The 20,699-nt window shown below is 38.9% G+C and overlaps 1 protein-coding gene across 4 annotated transcripts in view; it reads left to right on the forward strand.

Moving 5' to 3' along the window:
* Nup98 (nucleoporin 98 and 96 precursor) overlaps window positions 1-18,575 on the forward strand; it is a 109,054-nt gene extending 90,479 nt beyond the window's left edge. For all 4 annotated transcript variants that reach the window (XM_026400905.2, XM_026400906.2, XM_026400908.2 and 1 more), the window contains 8 exons: window positions 2,528-2,685; window positions 3,569-3,712; window positions 5,128-5,270; window positions 10,080-10,301; window positions 13,427-13,668; window positions 14,130-14,284; window positions 17,042-17,153; window positions 17,286-18,575. In XM_026400905.2, the coding sequence (XP_026256690.1) occupies window positions 2,528-2,685; window positions 3,569-3,712; window positions 5,128-5,270; window positions 10,080-10,301; window positions 13,427-13,668; window positions 14,130-14,284; window positions 17,042-17,153; window positions 17,286-17,503 (1,394 nt within the window). In that variant the 3' untranslated portion in view covers window positions 17,504-18,575. The remainder of the gene's footprint in view (window positions 1-2,527; window positions 2,686-3,568; window positions 3,713-5,127; window positions 5,271-10,079; window positions 10,302-13,426; window positions 13,669-14,129; window positions 14,285-17,041; window positions 17,154-17,285) is intronic.
* Window positions 18,576-20,699: the final 2,124 nt, after the last annotated feature.

Genomic DNA, 20,699 nt, shown 5'->3' on the forward strand with positions numbered 1-20,699 from the left:
CTTGCAGTATGCATATACTAAAAACTACAAACCTTCACTGAGAAAATAAAGATCTAAACAAATAGAGACATTCTAGGTTCATAGAATATGTCTGAACCTTAGCATCCTTATCTTTATTGGGCTGTCATCGACATTTTTAGTTATTTGACACCCTCCCTGTTCTTTACCTTTTTGAAATTATAACAGATTTCCCAAGAGGCACATCAACCTAGTTGAGAAACACTGATTGATTTCAAAACCTCAGTATCTTTAAGATGTCTGTTCTCCCAAAATTAATCTATACATTCAATGCAGTTTTTTTTTTTTTTAACACAATGCCTTTTATTTTTATGTGATGTTGAGGATTGAACCCAGGTCCAGCCCATGCCAGGCAAGCACTGTACCACTTAGCCACAATCCCAGCCCCCTATGCAGTTCTTATTAAAATCTCCAACAGTTATTTTGGTAGAAAACAAGACTCTTTTTTTTTTTTTTTTTTTTTTGTACTGGGGATTGAACCCAATAGCACTTAACCACTGAACCATATCCCCAGGGTTTTTTTGTTTTATTTTTTATTTTGAGACAGGGTCTCACTAAGTTGCTTAGGGTTTTGCTAAGTTGCTAAGGCTGGCCTTGAACACATGCCTCAGCCTCCCAAGTTACTGGGATTACAGGCATACTCCACTGTGCCTGGCTGAAAACTGGATTCTTATTTGTAAATGCAAAGAACCTTTTTCAGGAGAGTGACTAGAGAGTACTCAATATTTGTTTATTTCAAAATATTTGCTTATATTAGGGCTACAATAACCAAGATAATTAGGAGGGTGCACATATAAATCAATGGAACAAAAATGAGAATCCAAATATAAAATCCTTTCACTTCTAGTCTTTTCCTTTTTTAAGGTGGGTACTAGGCATTGAAACCAAGGGTGCTTTGCCACTGAACCACACTCCCAGTCTTGTTTTATTGTTGTTGTTTGTTTTGTTTGGTGATGGTGGTTGTTTTAAGACAGCAGCTTGGTAAATCAACTATGCTGGCCTCAAACCTGTGATTCTCTTGTCTCAGCCTTCCAAGTTACTGGGATTATAGGCATGGCATGCAGCCATACTGGATTAACTTTTCTTTCTCTTTTCTCTCTCTCTCTCTCTCTCTCTCTCTCTCTCTCTCTCTCTTTTGTTTTTTTTAAGCAAAAGTACCCAGAACTATTTAAATGTGGAGAAGATACTCTGTACAATAAATAATGCTAGAGTAGTTGGATATTCATATGCAAAAAAAAAAAAAAAAAAGATTAACTTTGGTCCTTACCTCATATCATACACAAAAATTTATTTGAGCAAGTATCCTAGAATTCTGCCATTGGCTCAGTAAATTTTTTTTCTTTCTTTTTAATATTTTTTAGATGTAGAAGGAAACGGTATCTTTATATATTTATTTTTAATATTTTTTTAGTTGTCAGTGGACCTCTATTTTATTTATTGATACACGGTATGGAGAATAGAACCCAATGTTCCACACATGCCAGTCAAGTGTTCCGCCACTAAGCCACAATCCCAGCCCCTCTTTATTTATTTTTATGTGGTGCTGAGGATCAAATTCAGTGCCTCACATGTGCGATTTTTTACAGGCCCTCTACCACTGAGCTATAGCCCCAGACCCTGGCTCAGTATATTTTCAGTGGTAAAGTCTGTGTAAAATGTCAAGGATTGACAAAAGCTGATTAGTTTGCAAAGACATCTTAATGTATCAAGCTATAATGGGTTTTTGTTTTGTACTAGAGATTGAACCCCAGTGTACTGTACTCCCTGTCCATTTTCTTTTGTATTAGTCACCCAGAATACTAGCAGTTTATGGTCAAATAAGCAGTACTTACTGCATGAATCATAGTCCATTCATGGTCTTACACCTATATGCATATAGGGAGATAACTTGGCCTAGCAGCACATTTCCATAAGTTTTCCTGATATATGATTTCTTTCAAGCAGGCCACTCTAATTTATGAAGGAAACCCTTTAAGATGAGAGCTTTAGCTTCTGGCAGTTCAGTCAGTACCTTATATAATCCTGTAAGCATTGATCCAGGCAGAAAGAAAAGGAAAAAGACTCTTGACTTAGGAGTTTGTAATATGAACTAAAACAAAGAATTTTTGTCAAAAATCACATTTTTATCTAGAAATTTGAATTTACTGGAATTCCTATTCCATAACCTATATATAATTTAGGTTATGTTCAAGTATTTCTACTTGATTTTCTACTCAAATAGGAAATGTTTTGTGTTTTGTTTTGTTTTTGATTTGCTTTGCTTTGCTTTGTGATATTAAGGTTTATACCCAGGTCTAGAGCTAGCAAATACTCTACCACAGAGCTATATCCCCAGCCCAGCGGTAAATTTTGGGTTAGTATTTTAGTACTGTTGCAGGAAGTAGTCAGGGGTGGGTGTTAAGTTCTCCCCTCTGAGGTATGAAAAAATAAAAAGAATGATTGCCCCCAAGTGTTTCACCAAGTCCACAAGTCCTTAGTAATCACCAGAGAACTTCTGTTTCTCTTACAGGTGATCACCGTCTTGCCCTTCTTTTATCTCAGTTGGTGGGTAGCCAGTCGGTTCGGGAGCTGCTCACCATGCAACTGGTGGATTGGCATCAGCTCCAGGCTGACTGCTTCATCCAGGATGAGAGACTACGCATCTTTGCCCTGTTGGCTGGAAAACCGGTATTGTCCCCTTTACCATAATCTCACATCAATTTTTTTATAAACTAAATTATTGTAAATTACACACTGTTACACATAACTGGGTAATTTGTATTTAATTTCCAGTGTAAATGTTTTCAAATTATAAAGGCAGACATACCTGTTGTAAAAAGAAAATCTAGCTATATAGAAATTAAAATGTTAAAATTCACCATATCACATATCAGAATGATAAATATTGTAAATATTACATGTGTGTATATACAAGTAATATCAGTTATGCATGGCAATTTTGCAACCTATTTTCTGACTTTTTTTTTTCTTTTTAATTTTTGTAGTTGTAGATGGACAGAACGCCTCTATTTGTTTATGTTTATGTGGTGCTAAGAATCAAACCCAGGGCCTCACACATGCTAGGCAAGAACTCTGCCACTGAGCTACAGCCTCAGCCCCCTTATTTTCTTCAAATTAACTTTATGTGGACATTTTTTCATGTCCTACAGCATCAATCTTTATAATAGCCTTTTCTTTTTTGTTTTATGGATGATGAAACATAATTATTTTAAGCTAGTTATCTATTACTACCTACCTATTTGATTACCTTCTTAAAGTCAAAATTTCAGAAATGTAATAGCTAGTCAAAATTTATTCTCATCTTAAAATTTTATAAGTTAGTACCATAGGCAATGAGAAGACCTCCTCTCTGCTCTCATCTCAGAGCATTGATAATTATTTGTTCAAATCCACCTTCTCACCTGCGACTGACAGACTTTGTATTGTATACCTGGGTCATTAACACTGGCATATGAGTAATTTAAAATATTACTTGAATAAGTGAATAACTTGCAGATGTAGGCAATAACAAGATAAAATACAGCTGTGATGATGAGTTTGTTTCCTGCAGGTGTGGCAGCTCTCAGAGCAGAAGCAAATCAATGTGTGTTCTCAGCTAGATTGGAAACGCTCCCTTGCTGTTCATCTTTGGTATTTGCTTCCACCAACAGCCTCCATTTCCAGGGCACTCAGCATGTATGAAGAAGCATTTCAGGTATATCTATCCAGTAGGTACATGTAAATATCCTGGTGGTGTTCTGTCTTTAACTGAGAAGTCCTGCTGAGAAAAAGCTGTTAACTCACTTTCTGTAATATAGTACTTTTTACTAACTGCCTTTTTGAAAGTACCGTAAAAAGTTTGCACAGTTGTATTCCTGCCTCTAAATAAGAGGTTTTCTTCATTCCTAATGCTGTATTATCCATTTGGGAATTGCATGATATTATACAGCATGAGGTTTGGTTTTGCCCTAATTAGAAGGTCTAAAATTTGCCTCCAAATATCATATTTTATATGTTGAGGTCAAAGTAGTTGTAGGATTTAATTTCATCATTTCTGAATCCTCCCATATTTTATATCATTTATTAGAGTGACGTTTATTATCAGGAGACAGAACACTAAAGAAACTGAATATGGGCACTGGGGTTGTAGCTCAGTGATAGAGCACTTGCCTAGCACATGTGAGGTTCTGGGTTTGGTCCTCAGCACCACATAAACATGCATAAATAAAGTTATTGTGTCCATCCTACAACTAATATATATATATATAAAATTGATTGTAGAGCTGGGTGCAGTGGTGCATGCCTATAATCCCTGCATTTTAGAGGCTGAGTCAGGAGGATTGCAGTTTGAGGCTAACTTCACCAACTTTGTGAGACCTGTCTCAGAATTTTTAAAAGGATTGTGCTGGGGATGCAGCGCAGTGGTAAAGTGCCCTGGGTCAATCCCATATTAAAAAAAAAAAAAAAAAATTGTGTCAAGCTTAGGTTTAGTGAGAGCTACTTGAAATCTTTACCAGTCAGTTATTCTTATGTAGTGCTGAGGATCGAACCCAGGGTGTCACATGTGCAAGGCAAGCGCTCTATCGATGAGCCATAACCCATCCCCCAGTTTTAAATTTTTTACTGATTATTTTGATGTATCATTTTGTGTGTGTGGAAGGAGTAGTACTAGGGATTAAACCCAGAGCCACTCTACCATTGAATTATGTCCCCAGCCCTTTTATAATTTTGGGACAGTCTTCCTAAATTGATGAAGTTAGCCTCCAATTTGCAATCCTCCTGCTTCAGCCTCCAGATTTGCTGGGATAACAGGCATATACTACCACACCTGTCACATAATTTTTTTTTGGAGGGGGATATCCAGGATTCTCAGGGGCACTTGACCACTGAGCCACATCTGTAGTCCTATTTTGTATTTTATTTAGGGTCTCACTGAGTTGCTTAGCACCTCTCTAAATTGCTGAGGCTGGCTTTGAACTCTCAGTCCTCCTGCCTCTGCCCCCCAAGCCGCCGGATTATAGGCGTGCGTCACATAATTCTTAATACAGGTGTGAAATGATTAAGACATGATAGCATCTACTGAAATAGACTAGCAGCTGGTATATTATTCTATCAAATTTTTCTCTTCAGAATACCTCTGAAGGTGACAGATATGCCTGCTCCCCACTTCCTTCATACTTGGAGGATTCTGGCTGTGTGGTAGAGGAGGAGCAAGACTCACGGAGACCACTTCAAGACGTCTGCTTTCACCTTCTGAAACTTTACAGTGACAGGTAAACCATGGCTAGGAATTAGAGAGGGCTCCATGAGCCCCTAAGGAATCCTTTCCCTTTCATATGCCTCTGAAATGCTGTAAGTCTGAATTATCAAATATTACTTGTAGTAATTAGAAGGAAAGAATGTTGGAATGAGAGTTAATAATCATTGATTAGATTTAATGACATAATTTACATATAATAAAGTAACAGTTTGATCATAATTATCACAGTGTAACTATCATCACAAGCAATATATTTCCATTACCCACAAAAAAGACCTTTGTGCCATTTTACAATTAATCATTAAACCCAGACAACTATATATATTCTCTTTAGTGCCATGCTTATTTCATTCAGCATAATTCTGAGATTTATCCTTATTAATATGTGTATCAAAAGTTAATTTTTAAAAATATTTTTTAGTTGTAGATGGACACAATGTTATTTATTTATTTATTTATTTATTTTTATGTTTTGCTGAGGATCAAACCCAGTGCCTCACATGTGAGAAGCAGGCATTCTACCACTGAGCTACACCCCAAACCCTCAGAAATCACTTTTGAGCCAGGTGCAGTGGTGCATGCCTGTAATTACTTTGACTTGGAAGGCTAAAGCGGGAGGATCATAAGTTTGAGGCTAGCCTCCGGAACTTAATGACACCCAGTCTCAAAAAATAAAAAGGGCTAGGAGTATTGCTCAGTGGTAAAGCACCCCTGGGTTCAGTCTACATTAAATATCCACCACCACCACCACCCCTGCCAAAAAGAAAAAGAAGATTTTTTTTGGCTAGAGGCAGTTGTTTATGTTCTTGGCTTTTTGTAGGGGGTTTTGCATAATTTATATATGCACTTGTTAATGGGCAGTTAGATTTTGTTGGGTTTGGCTAGTTTCAATAAAGCTACTATGGATATTTATACCCAGAAATGGTTGTATCAAGCCAGGCATGGTGACACATGTCTGTATCCCAACTACTTGGGTAGCTGAGGCAGGAAAATCACTAGAGCCCAGGAGGTCAAGACCAGTACTGGCAACAAAGTGGTTTGCTTTATTAAACTTTTTACATTATACAGTTTATTTAATTGATACAGGACTAATGAAGTTTTGATCCTTTGTTTCTTTTAGGGAGTTTGTTTCACCAAAGTCACCAAATTTATTGGCATAAAGTTATTTCTGATATTTTTATTATGCTTAAATATCTTTTTAGGATTTTAAAAAATCTTATGGCTTTCTGATATTTATAACTTTTTCCCCATTTTTTTAATTGATGCATTATATTTGTGCATACTAGTGGCATTTGTTATGTATTCATACATTCACACAATATAAGTTGGCCATTATCATTTCCCATTATTTCCTCTTTCTCTTCCTTTCTCCCTCGCCCTGGTCCCTTTTCTCTATTCTACTAATCTCCCTTCATTTTCATAAGAAACCCCATGCACACCTTTCATTTTCCTCTATAGCTTTTACATTTAAAAGAAAACATATTACTCTTGACCTTCTTAGTGTGACTGATTTCACTTAATATAATGGTCTCAAGTTTCATCTATTTTCCTACTGAATGAAACTCTTATGCACGTATAACATTTTCTTTATCCATTTATCCATTAATGAGCATAGAAGCTGGTTCTATAGTTTGGCTGTTGTGAATTGTGCGCATATATATATATATACATATATTGCTACAGTATGAAGACTTGATTATTTAGGATAAATACTAAGAACTGGTACAGCTGGGTCATGTGGTACCTCCATACTGATTTCCTTAGTAGTTATATGAATTTACAATCCTAGCAGCAGCATAAAAGTATTCGTTTTTCTCTATGTCCTCTCTAGCATTTATTATTGTTTATCTGGACACAATGCCTTTATTTCCTTTTTTTTTTTTTTTTTTTTTTTTTTTTTTAAGAATTCTTTTCTTTCTACTGTGTGTTTATTCATTTGTTTGTTTGTTTGTTTATTTATTTATTTATTGTGGTGCTGGGGATTGAACCCAGGGCCTTATGTATGAAATGCAAGCACTCTACCAACTGAGCTATATCCCCAGCCCTATTCTTATTTATTTTTATGTGGTGCTGAGCAGTGCCTTACATGTGCTAGGCAAGCGCTCTACCACTGAGCTACCAGTCCAGTCTCAATTATTGTTTGCATTCTTTTTTTTTTTTTAAGAGTGTTGTGTGATAACCTAGATTCCCACTTGGCTCACCCGATTCAGTCTTTTTATTTATTTATTTATTTATTTTTTAGAGAGAGGGGAGAGAGTGAGAGAGAGAAAGAGAGAATTTTTAATATTTATTTTTTAGTTCTCAGCGGACACAACATCTTTGTTGGTATGTGGTGCTGAGGATCGAACCCGGGCCGCACGCATGCCAGGCGAGCGCGCTACCGCTTGAGCCACATCCCCAGCCCCGACAGTCTTTTTTTTAGAGAGAATTTTTTAATATTTATTTTTTAGGTTTCGGTGGACACAACATCTTTCTTTGTTTGTATGTAGTGCTGAGGATCAAACCCGGGCCGCACGCATGCCAGGCGAGCGCCCTGCCGCTTGAGCCACATCCCCAGCCTTGTTTGCATTCTTGATAACTACCATTCTGACTGGAATGAGATAAAATCTCAGCGTAATTTTGAATTGCATTTCTCTAATTACTAATGAATGTTACATTTTTCATAAATTTTTTGTCCTCATATTGGAAGGCCTTCGTACCCTTGTTTAGTCTGCTTAGAGTTTAGTAATTTTGTTGACCTTTTCAAACAATTAGTTTTTAGTTTTAGTATCCCTATTAACCTGGTCAAAGGGATCATAAATTGTCAAACTCAGTAACTCTTCTAAAAGAAGGCAGTAAATCTTTCCAGCTGTAATTCAGATGAAGATTTTTTTAGACACAAAATGCACAATTCATGAAAGGAAAAAAAAATGGTAAGACTTAAACAAAATGAAGCTGCTTCTTGTTGAAAAACTTAAGAGAATGAAAATCCAAGCACAGTGGTACATACCTGCAATCCCAGCAACTCAGGAAGCTGAGGCAATATGATTGCCTGTGTATAGCTATCTCAAAACAATAAAAGGACTAGGAGTGTAGCTTAATAGTAAAGTGCCCCTGAGTTCAATCCCCAGTACCCAAAAGAGAGAATGAAAAGACAAATCACTGGCTAGGAGAAAATATTTATGCTTCCTATATCTAATAAAGGTCTTATATTCAGAATGAAGAAATCTTAAAACTCAATAATAAAAAGTAAACAACCCTATTGAACAATTGGGCAAATACTTAAAACATATGCTTCATCATATATGACACAAATGTGTTGGGATTGTGGTTCAGTAGTAAAGTGCATGCCTAGCATGTGTGAGGTACTGTATTCAAGCCTCAGCACCACACACACAAAAAAAATAAATGAATAAATAAATAAAGTTTAGAAAAAAAGATGACCCAGAGCTGGGTGTGGTGGGCATACCTGTAATCCCAGCAGCTCAGGAAACAGAAGGGAGAATCACAAATTCAAAGCCAACTTAAGCAAGTTAGGGTAACTTTTGTCTTAAAAATAAACAGGGCTGGGAGTGTGGCTCAGTGGTAGAGCACCCCTGAGTCAGCCCCCAGTACCAAAACAAAACAAAACCAAAAAATGGCCCAGAGGTCAGGAAAGATGTTCAGTGTCAGTAGTTGATAGAAATGTAAATTAAACTATCATATCAGGTGTGTGCCACTGAACCATAACCCAGCCCCACCCTGTCCTTTTAAATGATCTAGAACTTCACTTTAATTATTCATTCAATCAAACCATGATTTAAGTGGAAATTGGTTAAGGCAGATTAATCACGTAATGTTCTATTTCAAAAGCACTGATATAGAAAAACTTCACTAACTTCCAAAGGAAATATTAGAAAGTTGTGTAATCCCAGCAACTCAGGAGGCTAAGGCAGGATGATCAAAATTTCAAAGCCAGCCTTAGCAACTTCATGAAGCCCCAATCAACTTAGATCCTGTCTCAAAATAAAAAGAAAGTAAGTTATAAAATGACTGAGCTCTTAGGTGAAAAGATAAAGTTATTGGTTGATAACCTAAGCCCTAGATCTTTAAAATTTGGAAGTAAGGAATCTTAGTTTATGCTATTCTCACTTATTTGAATTGAAGGTTATGAATTTATCATATAAACTGGCCCGGGACTGTTGAAAATCCTGGATCTTAGTAGAGGGTGAAAAAGCAAGAAACTCTGCAGAAACACTGAAAATTCAGGGTACTTGTATTTCTGTATAAAAAATAATACCCATTGGGACTGGGGTTGTGGCTCAATGGTAGAGCACTTGCCTAGCATGTGTGAGGCCGAGTTCGTTCCTCAACACCACATATGAATAAACAAAGTTAAATATCCATTGGTAATAATAATAATAATAATACCTGTTGAAGACAAGCAGATAAAAATTAAAAGCCATAGAACAAAATAATCTTCAATAAGATTGTTAGCTATTCAGACAAACAGGAGAAGCAACTATCTTCAGATAATAGAACAATGTGAAAGACACTAAGGTAGCTTTAAGAAAAGTAATAGCCTCTCTAATGAATGATGGGAAAAGTGAGAATTGTGAAGACAATTGTCTATATTCAGACAATTATAATTGTATTAAGATGGTAAAACTGTACAGGCCACACCAGTACCAACAAACCCATTAGATCACATAGACTGGCTGAAAAACATAGTCTCTAGAGGCCTTTAATGCTTTTGCCCTTTTGATTCCTTTGTCTTCTGAGAGAAGCCCAGAACAGTTGACTTGTTCATTACAGGTGAGCTAGAAGCTAGATATAGTAACTCTGAACAATTTCTCCTCTGCAGACATTACGATCTCAACCAGCTGTTGGAGCCTCGAAGCATCACCGCAGATCCTTTGGACTACCGCCTAAGCTGGCATCTGTGGGAGGTGCTGCGAGCTCTTAACTATACCCATCTCTCAGAGCAGTCTAAGGGTGTGCTGCAGGCCAGTTATGCTGGCCAACTTGAAAGTGAAGGACTCTGGGAGTGGGCCATCTTCGTCCTCTTACACATTGACAACTCGAGGTGAGTAAGGAGTCATTGAACCTGCCAGGTACCTGTGGCATTCCAGAGCAACCCCAAAGGAGTCACAGTCTCTTAAGGTTCTATTCAGCAAGTAATTGTTTAGAATGTGTATTGGAAATAGCCATGTAATAATCGCAATACAATTAAACCCTCAGCCCAGAATGTTCCTGGATTCATGTAAATCAGTTAAAAAAAGATTTCCTTTGTTTACATGCCAAATAATATTTATCACAAGGCATTTCAGTTGTTTCAGAAGGATGAAGAGATCTCTGTGAGCTGCATTGATCAGAGAACATCTGGAGATAAAATTCAAAGAAAATGTAAAATTGGAATAAGAAATAATGAAGGGGAAGCTGGATGTGGTGGCACACACCTGTAATCCCAGAAACTTGGGAGGCTGAGGCAGGAGAATCACGTTTATGGCCAAACTTCGCAATATTTAAAAAAAATAAATAACAAAAACAAACATGTATATAGTACTTTGTTGTAACTGCTCTAAGTACTTTTCACATATTAACTCATTTTATACTTAGGGTCATATAGCTAGTAATGGGAAAGTGAGTTTCCTATCTCTGCTGGCATGTTTTGTGGTGGGTTAGGTTTTATAGTCATATGTCAAAATGCTGGGTCTAGGGCTGGGGATGTGGCTCAAGCGGTAGCACGCTCGCCTAGCATGCGTGCGGCCTGGGTTCGATCCTCAGCACCACATACAAACAGATGTTGTGTCCGCCGAAAACTGAAAAATAAATATTAAAAATTCTCTCTCTCTCTCTCTCTCTCTCTCTCTCTCTCTCTCTCTCTCTCTCTCCCTCTCCTCTATTAAAAAAAAAAATTATCCGGGCTGGGGATGTGGCTCAAGCCGTAACGCGCTCACCTGGCGTGCGCAGGGCACTGGGTTCGATCCTCAGCACCACATAAAAATAAAATAAAAATATGTTGTGTCCACCAAAAACTGAAAAATAAATATTAAAAAATTCTCTCTTAAAAAAAATGCTGGGTCTATCATATATCACTTTGATTTAGGATGAAGCTTATTCACTTTAGCCTTTGGGTAAAGATACTCTCCAGTCTTCTTATCTGTAAAATCATGATGTCCCTCCCTATTCAGAGGTGATTATGGGATTAATATGAGTAAAAGTATAAAGCATCTTGCCACAGCCTAGTTTCATCAATTTCTCTTTCTGCTTCATCCTTAACAGGAAGTGGAATGAACACAGAGTATGCCATGAGTTTATTTAAAAATACTAATAGGGGGTTTTGTACTAAAAGGCTGGCTATTAGAATGATGTTTCAGGGGCTGGAGTTATAGCTCAGTGATAGAGCACTTGCCTAGCATGTGTGAGGCACTGGGTTCGATTCTCGGCACCACATATAAGGAATAAAATAAATGTCCATCAACAACTTAAAAAATAAATAAATAAATAAATAAATAAATAAATAAATAAATAAAAGAATGATGTTTCAGAGTTGGCTGCGGGGAAATAGATCCTGTTTGCCAAAAAAAGGAGGTGGCTGTAATTTGACTGGGAGTTCTTAAAAACCTAGGAGTTCAGAAAAGAGTCAAAGAGAACAGTTTGTTTGGTGTTTGGTTTTGTTTTGTTTTTTGGTACCAGGGATTGAACTCAGGGGCACACAACCACTAAGCCACATCCCCAGTCCTTCTTTGCATTTTATTTAGAGACAGGGTCTCACTGAGTTGCTTAGGGCCTCATTAAGTTGCTGAGGCTAACTTTGAACTCTCAGTCCTCCTGCCTTAACCTCCTGCACCACCTGGATTATAGGTATGTGCTACCATACCTGGCCAGGAGAATAGTTTTGATCTGATACATAATGACTGATCCTTTAACCCTGTAACCCTGACAGCAAAGAATTCTCCTTAATGGCCTTATCCTAGAGGTAGAGAGAATGAATTAGGAAAGCTGATAGCTTGAGAAAATAAAGGAAAAGCAAGCCCTGGAAGAGACATTACCTTCAGAAACTTCTCTGTTCACTTGTACTGACCTTGTGGGAACAGAGAAGAGCAAAAGCTGGAAAAGAGGACTGCTCTGTGGAACAGAATTTTCCTATTCAAGTCCTTTTCTTAAGTGGTAGCCAAACTAGCATTTAATTTAGACAGTGTCACTAGACAGGAAAATGAGAGAACAAGATCCTACGAAGAGAAAGCCTTTTTTGGGAGTGGACCATCTTCCCCTAGAATATTAGGTTTCTAATTTTATGATTATGAACATATGTGCTTAAATACTCTGTATTCTTTTTCAATTAAAAAATAAATGTTGGGGGGTCTGGGGATGTGGCTCAAGCGGTAGTGCGCTCGCCTGGCATGCGCGCGGCCCGGGTTCGATCCTCAGCACCACATATAAACAAAGATGTTGTGTCCGCCGAAAAACTAAAAAAAATAAATATTAAAAAAATTAAGGGGGCTGGGGATGTGGCTCAAGCGGTAGCGCGCTCGCCTGGCATGCGTGCGGCCCAGGTTCGATCCTCAGCACCACATACCAACAAAGATGTTGTGTCCGCCGAGAACTAAGAAATAAATATTAAAAATTCTCTCTCTCTCTCTCTCCTCTCTCACTCTCTCTTTAAAAAAAAAAAAAAATTAAGGGGCTGGGGATGTGGCTCAAGCGGTAGCATGCTCGCCTGGTATGCGTGCGACCCGGGTTCGATCCTCAGCACCACATACCAACAGAGATGTTGTGTCCGCTGAGAACTAAAAAATAAATATTAAAAAAAAAAAAAAAATGTTGGGCTGGGGATGTGGCTCAAGTGGTAGTGCGCTCGCCTGGCATTCGTGTGCCCTGGGTTCGATCCTCAGCACCACATACAAAGAAAGATGTTGTGTCCTCCAAAAACTAAAAAATAAATATTAAAAAATTCTCTCTCTCTCTCTCTCTCTCTCTCTCTCAAAAAAAAAAAAAAAAGTTGAAGTACTATTTCCTATGGCATAGCTTTCTGTATTTAAATAAATAAATAAATAAATGTTGGTTTGATAGCTTAATATTTTTAGTGAAGTTTAAAATGATCCACTAAGGATCAGTATGAGAGACTGTCCCAGGGAGCCCCTCTAATCTCTGGGGCAGCCTTCTCCATGATTGAGATTAGTAACAATTCAGCTTCTCTTCCTATAGCATGCGTGAGAAAGCTGTTCGAGAGCTACTTACCCGGCACTGCCAGCTAATGGAGACCCCTGAATCTTGGGCTAAGGAGACTTTCCTTACACAGAAGCTTTGCGTGCCTGCTGAATGGATTCATGAGGCCAAAGCAGTGCGAGCACACATGGAATGTGATAAGCACTTGGAGGCCCTCTACTTGTTTAAAGCTGGTCACTGGAACCGCTGCCACAAACTTGTCATCCAGCACTTAGCTTCTGGTAAGTGCTGGGGCCCACATCTCCTGGAATTACCCCAAATTCTTCTGCCCCTCTGAATCTCCATAATGGGCCAGGCCAGAGATGATGCCCAGTATAGGACATGGCATACAGTTAGCAAATCACACTTTGCAAAAGCTTTCTGTGGAAGTGACTTAGCCAGGATGAAGGGCTAGAGGGGCAGGGGAAGAAAGCAGTATTATCAAGTTAGCATTTGCCAACTAATTATTTTAATCTCTTTATGGGAATTTTATCCAACAGCACCAGACATTCTGTTTAGGGATCTGAAGCCAAAAATTCTCTACATTTCCCTTTGGAGAGTTTCACAATGTCTACTTAAAATTCTCAAATCTGACCCAACATTATTTCTCCTTCCTTCCTGTCATTTCTTCCAGGATCTCTGCACCTTTAGGAACCATGTGTTTACTTTTACAGACATTTTTCTCGATGTTTTATTTCTTCAGATGCCATCATTAATGAGAACTATGATTACCTGAAGGGGTTCTTGGAAGACCTAGCACCTCCAGAGCGCAGCACTCTAATTCAGGACTGGGAAATGTCTGGACTCGTTTATCTGGACTATATTCGAGTCATTGAAATGCTCCACCATATTCAGCAGGTACCTGAGTTCTTTGATCCTCCACCTGGTTTTCCTTTCCCCCTCCCTTTAAAGGTTCAGAGATTTCAAAAGACCTTATTATGCACTTGATGGAAATTGGGGGGCGGGGGTGTTTCTTTTTTTAAAGTGTCTTAGGGATGAAACCCAAGGCTTTGTGCATGCCAAGTGAGTACTCTACCACTAAGCTATACCCCAGACCTAGTATACACCTAAAAACTCATTGGCAGAGAGTGGCATATACCTGTAATCTTAGCATCTTAGGAGGCTGAGACAAGAGGATCTCAAGTTCAAAACCAGCCTCAGCAACTTAGCAAGGCCTTAAGCAACCTAGTGAGATTCTGTCTCAAAAAGGTCTGGGGAATGTGGGTTAGAGGTTTAGTACCTCTGGGTTCAATCTGTAGTACCCTGCCCCCACCCAAAAAAAGAAAAAAGTGCATGGCACATAATAGACATGGTTCTTTTTTTTTTTTTTTTTTTTTAAGTGTATGTGGACACAATACCTTTATTTTTATGTGGTGCTAAGGATCTAATCCAGTCCCTCACGCGTGCCAGGCGAGCCCTTTATCTCTGAGCCACAACCCCAGCCCTGACGTAATTCTTAATGTTTGATGCATTTTTAGTATGGATTAAGAGCATCTTCCCTAAATAATCACTGAACAAACCCCTTTTTCTCATTGAACATTATATTAAACATTGGCTTACACATCCTAGTTATTGAGAATCCAATATGTGTCATGCACTTTCATGAATTTTGGGGATATAAAGGTAAATAGCTTGTGTTTTGCCCTTACCAAAGTAATACTTTGATAGGGGAGATAGTTACAAGTAACCCAACAATTACTATAGCTTAATTGTACGGATTAAGCAAAGAGTGCTGTCATTATAGCAACAAATAAAAAGAGTATCTAGCTAGGCATTGTGGCACATACATGTAATCCCAGACATTCAGGAGTCTGAGGCAAGAGAATTGCAAGTTTGGGCCAGCCTCAGCAACCTGGCAAGACCCTGTCTCAAAAAAAAAAAAAAAAAAAAAAAGGCAGGGAGGACTAGGGCTGTAGCTCAGTGGTAGAGCGCTTGCCTCACATGTGTTAGGCACTGGGTTCAAGCCTCAGCACCACATAAAAATAAATATGTAAAGCTATTAAAAGGGGGGGCAGAGGAGGGGGTGGCTGGAGATAGTGAGTTCAGTCCTCAGTACCACCAAAAAAAAGACTGGGAGTACCTAACCCAGTTTTAAGTTATGGTGTTGCTAATATCTGCATTCAAAATTTAATGAAACATTAATTTTTAGTTAAAACTCTCCAGTTTTATCTTGTTCAACTTTCCTCCTTACCTCCCCTTTCACCATGTAAACTTCCTTTGTGTTCCCATCTTACAGAGCTTTACTGTTCTCTTTTCCTTGAAAGCTCAACCCTTGTTACACGGGTATGAACTTAGATATGAACTCCTCAAAGAAGCCTCCTCTGACTTCCCAGTCTGAAATAGCTATTAGTTTCTCCCTGCCACATCAGCCTATTTGAATTATCTATATGGTTTGTGATCCTTTAAGACATTACTTTGACATTTTCTTACTTCTTAAGTTTCATAAGAACAAAGATCCTATCTTTTCATCACTGTTAAATTTAGGGGAGTTAATTTAGGGGAGGGGCTGGGATTATGGCTCAGTGGTAGAATGCTTGCCTAGCATATGTGAGGCACTGGGTTCCATTCTCATCACTACATACAAATAAATAAAAATAATCAAAAATTTCATCAACAATTAATAATTTTTTTTAAAGTCAATTTAGGGGCTGGAGTTGTGGCTCAGTGGTAGAGCACTTGCCTGGTATGTGTGAGGCCCTGGGTTCGATCCTTGGCACCACACACACATATATAATAAAAGATCCATTGACAACTTTAAAAAAAAGTCAATTTAAAGGCAAATGAAAAGGATAGTAGTGGTAAAGACATTAAATGGTAGACTGTGCAAGCCCCCTAAAAATGGATTCATTGAAAGATTACCCCTTGGAAGGGTTGTGAGATCTTTGGAGAAAGGAAAAGGTGAGGGGAGATTTACAGTGGTTCACTGTAAGAGTGAGAGAGGACCTACCCAACAGTCATTTTTGAGGCTTTACAGTAAGATGCTGCTGGAAGGTAGTTAGAGTGTAAGTGATGGATAAAAAATATATGTATATTTGCTTTTTGGAAAAACTATTATAGTTGTAGAATGGTAGCATGGGAAGGAAGGTGAAAAATTAGCATATTAGGCAAGAGACAGAAATTTAAGAATCATCAACAGATTGAGTATAATTGGAGTTGTAGGAGTGGATCACAACACACATGGACAGTGTAGAGAGTGAGAAAAGGGCCCTGCAATATTTCAGAAATGTCTATGAACGTGGAGATAGAAGACCTAAATTAAATACTAGTTTGGGCACCATCTCTTACTACTATGTGCTCTTAAGAAATCATCTCTCTTTGAACCCAGATTTATCTAGATTTTTTGGTGCCTTGTTAAAGCTTGCTAGTTACATGGTTCATGAGTCTCAAGACCTACCCAATCCAAGGCTCTATACACTGTTACCTTCTTGTATATTACTGCTAAGTACCTTGTCTTTAGCAACTAGGCTCAGTGGTGATAGCATGGCACTGCCAGTCAGCTTCTTGGATTTTCTTCTCCCTCACCTTACTGTTGTTTCGGGGCTTTGTATGGAGTCTGTGAGTAGGATTAGAATAACAGAAACTTCGGGCCTAATTGATTTCTCTGCTTCTGTGCAGGTGGATTGCTCAGGTTATGAACTAGAACAGTTACACACCAAAGTGACATCACTGTGCAGCCGGATAGAGCAGATTCAGTGTTATAATGCCAAGGACCGCCTGGCTCAGTCAGGTAAGCTTGTAGTCTCTCTCCCCTTCCTGGTGATTTGCCTCCTATCTATGACTATTACACCCCTCCCACCAACCCCAGTGTCCACTTTACCCCATCCCCATTTTCATCGCTCACTCTTTTTTTTTTCTCTAGACATGGCCAAACGTGTAGCCAACTTGCTGCGGGTGGTACTGAGCCTGCAGCATGCCCCTGATGCAACCTCTGATTCAACGCCAGACCCTCATCGAGTCCCTTTGCGCCTGTTGGCTCCCCACATTGGTCGGCTCCCCATGCCTGAGGACTACGCCTTGGAAGAACTGCGCAGCCTCACACAGTCCTATCTGCGAGAACTGACTGTTGGAAGTCAGTGATCCCCAGGCTTTTGTCACCACACTCACATGCTGATGCACACTCACCACAGCAGTCCTCAGCATTGTTTTTATTGCCACTGTTTGCCATTCTCTGGGTTGGCTATGGAAACCACCCCTCCCTGCTGCCTCAAGCAGCATCCCACAGTTGTTCAGGGCTTTTCTTAATACTGAATATAGTGTAAGGGCTTCTGGAACCAAAAAAAAAAAAAAAAAGGAGGCAAGTCTCCTTTTACCATCCTCAAGACCATTCAACATTTTTCCCCCTTTTCAAAAATGGTCAATAAAGCTCCTTTGGCAGAATCCCCCAAAGAACCAGAGAATTCTTTTACCCTCTTAGCATTCTGGATCTTGTGACCCTCCATGCCAACTTGCTACCCTACTCCAGTCTATTTATACTAGGACTCTTTGAAAGGAAACAGAGATGATGGGACAATTGCACTGATTTAGAATTGTCCTTCCTTATCAGGTAACTATCTCCAGAAGGAAGGGGCATTTGTCTCTGAAGTAGATTGGCTAATTAACACTTGAGTTTTGGAGTCAAAAGAGGGTTGGACTGATTTTGAAAACAGAACAGGGTCTTTCTGACACATTTAGGGTACAAGGGTGTGCCTGCAATGGAGGGACTGATGTTCAAGGTATGTGAATGTTCCATGAACACAATACCTTCCCTACTACTGTGTAGGCTATCCTTGGTCACATATGTCTCTGGGAAGCTCCCAGAAACTTGGTTTAGTCCCTGATTACTAGTCGTCCTTCTAGAACACCTGTCTGGATTTATCTGAAGAGTTTGGATAAAATGGCAGGTTAGGTAGCCCTACCTACCCCTCCCATTCTAACCCCAAAGCATTTCCCACCCTTCCAGAAGGTAAAACTCACTGAGGCAGACAAGGAGCTGGGCTTTAGGGGCAGGCAGAGGGCCTTCTCTACATTGCTGCCAGCTATGGGGATCCCCAGGGATTGGCCTGAGGCAGTTGATGGTCAGGGCCGTCCCAGACAATATGGCCACTCCTGGGTCTTTATGCATGAAGATTATGTAAAGGTTTTTATTAAAAAAAAAAATATATATATATAAATAAATGATCTAGATTATTTTCCTCTTTTCTGAATCTACTTTCTTAAAAAAATAAAATGAAATGTTTATAGCATTCCTGGTATTGGATTTCCCTTTGTATTTTTGGGCCTTCTTACATCAACAATCTGTATGGTGGCCTTGTTTGATTTAACCTGTATTTGTAATGGAGAGTCTAAATAGAGATAGGCTATGTTTTAAGGGAGACTAATTTGGTTCTGAAGTGATACCACAAATTAGCCCAAAGGGCAAATTTACTGGCAAAGGAATTGATTATTAAGTTTTACTGATTGCTACACATTTATGCACATAGATTTCCAGTTGATGGTCTTTATATTGCCCAATAGAATATATTTACCATTCAAAGCTTCTTTGCTTTTCTACTTGAGTATTTTTGTTTGTTTTTAAATCTCAAGTCATGCCAGGCATGATGTTGCAGGACTGTCATCCCAGCTACTCAGGAAGCTGAGGCAGAAGGATTATAAATTCAAAGCCAGCCTGGGCAATTTAGCAAAACCCTGTCTCAAAAAGGAATGGGGGTTAGGGTTGTAGCTTAGTGATAGAACACTTGGTTAGCATTATGAGGCACTGGGTTTGATTCTCAGCACCACATATAAATAAACAAAAAAGTAAAGATCCATCAACAACTTAAAAAGGAATGGGGCTGAAACTGTTTGCCTCGCCTATGCAATGCCCTGAGTTCAATCCCCAGTGCCCCACATCCACACCCAAACAACAAACGCCTTGAGTCATGCACCTTTCCAAATTCAGATTTCTTTTTGTAAAGGCAATAATGATTCTGGATGTTGCTTTTACACAGGGCTATTTTGAGAGGAATCAAAAGAGCAAAATAAGTATTACTCAGGTCTTATTTTGATTTTTCAAACAAGCTGTGAGCAAATTCCAGTTAGGATTAGGCCAGAGACTTCTGGACTGAGATATTAGGGGATAAGAAAGCAGAATGGTTCTTCCCTGTGGCCAGGGCTTCAATTAAACTTGGGGCCCTTGAGGACAATGTTATTCAGTTGGGAATCCCCCTCCCTCCATGACTGACCACCTGAGTGAGTGACAGAACACTGCTAGGTTTCTAGCAAAGAATTCTTAACCTGCTTTCTTTGCCAGAGGTGTTTTCAAGAATGCTGTGATTAGCTTTTAGCAGTGTTAAAGACTGTTGAATATGGGCAGTATTTCTTTTTTCAAGTATTATTTCCTTCATATAAAAAGAGTTCTAAATCAAATGTTTATTATAAAAGCCATGTTGCATCATAGAGATTAGATACCACTTAAAGGTAAGAAATAAATCTCTTCTATATCTCCAAATCCTATTTTTTGTTTGTTGCCACTGAGTTGCATCCCCAGCCATTTTTATATTTTATTTTTTGAGACAGTGTCTCGCTAAGTTGCTGAGGCTGGCTTCAAACCTACAATCCTCCTGCTTCAGCCTCCTGAGATTCTGGGATTACATGTGTGTGCCACCCAGCCCCACTATTTTTTTAAAATATTTGTTTTTTAGTTGTAGGTAGACATAATATCTTTATTTCATTTTTATGTGGTGCTGAGGTTTGAACCCAGTGCCTCATGTATGCTATCACTCTATCAATGAGCCACAACCCCAGCTCCTAGCCCCATTTTTAAAAAATGCTTTAATTTCTCAAAAATCAAAAGACTGTAACCAGTTTTCCCATGACTCAACTAAGCTGTGGAATCCAATTTGTTTACATGAATCATAATCTCAGCAGGGTCTACATAATACAGAGAGGGGCTGGGATTGTAGCTTAGTGTTAGAGCACTTGCCTTACACATGTGAGGCACTGGGTTTGATCCTCACACCATATAAAAACAAAGTTATAAGAAATAGATAAAATTTATCAAAGAAGTATACTAAGTCACCCCTCTACTCTTTTATTTGATACTAGGTATGTTTGTTTTTTTTGTGGTGCTGGGGATTGAACCCAGGGCCTTGTGCATTTGAGGCAAGCCCTCTACCAACTGAGCTATTTCCCCAGCCCTTATTTGGTACTAGGGATTAAACTCAGAGGCACTTCCACTGAGCCACATCCCCTGCCCTATTTTGTGTTTTATTTTAGAGACAGGGTCTCATTGAATTGCTTAGCACCTTGTCATTGC

The sequence above is a fragment of the Urocitellus parryii genome, chromosome 4, assembly GCF_045843805.1.
Source record: "Urocitellus parryii isolate mUroPar1 chromosome 4, mUroPar1.hap1, whole genome shotgun sequence".
NCBI lineage: Eukaryota > Metazoa > Chordata > Mammalia > Rodentia > Sciuridae > Urocitellus > Urocitellus parryii.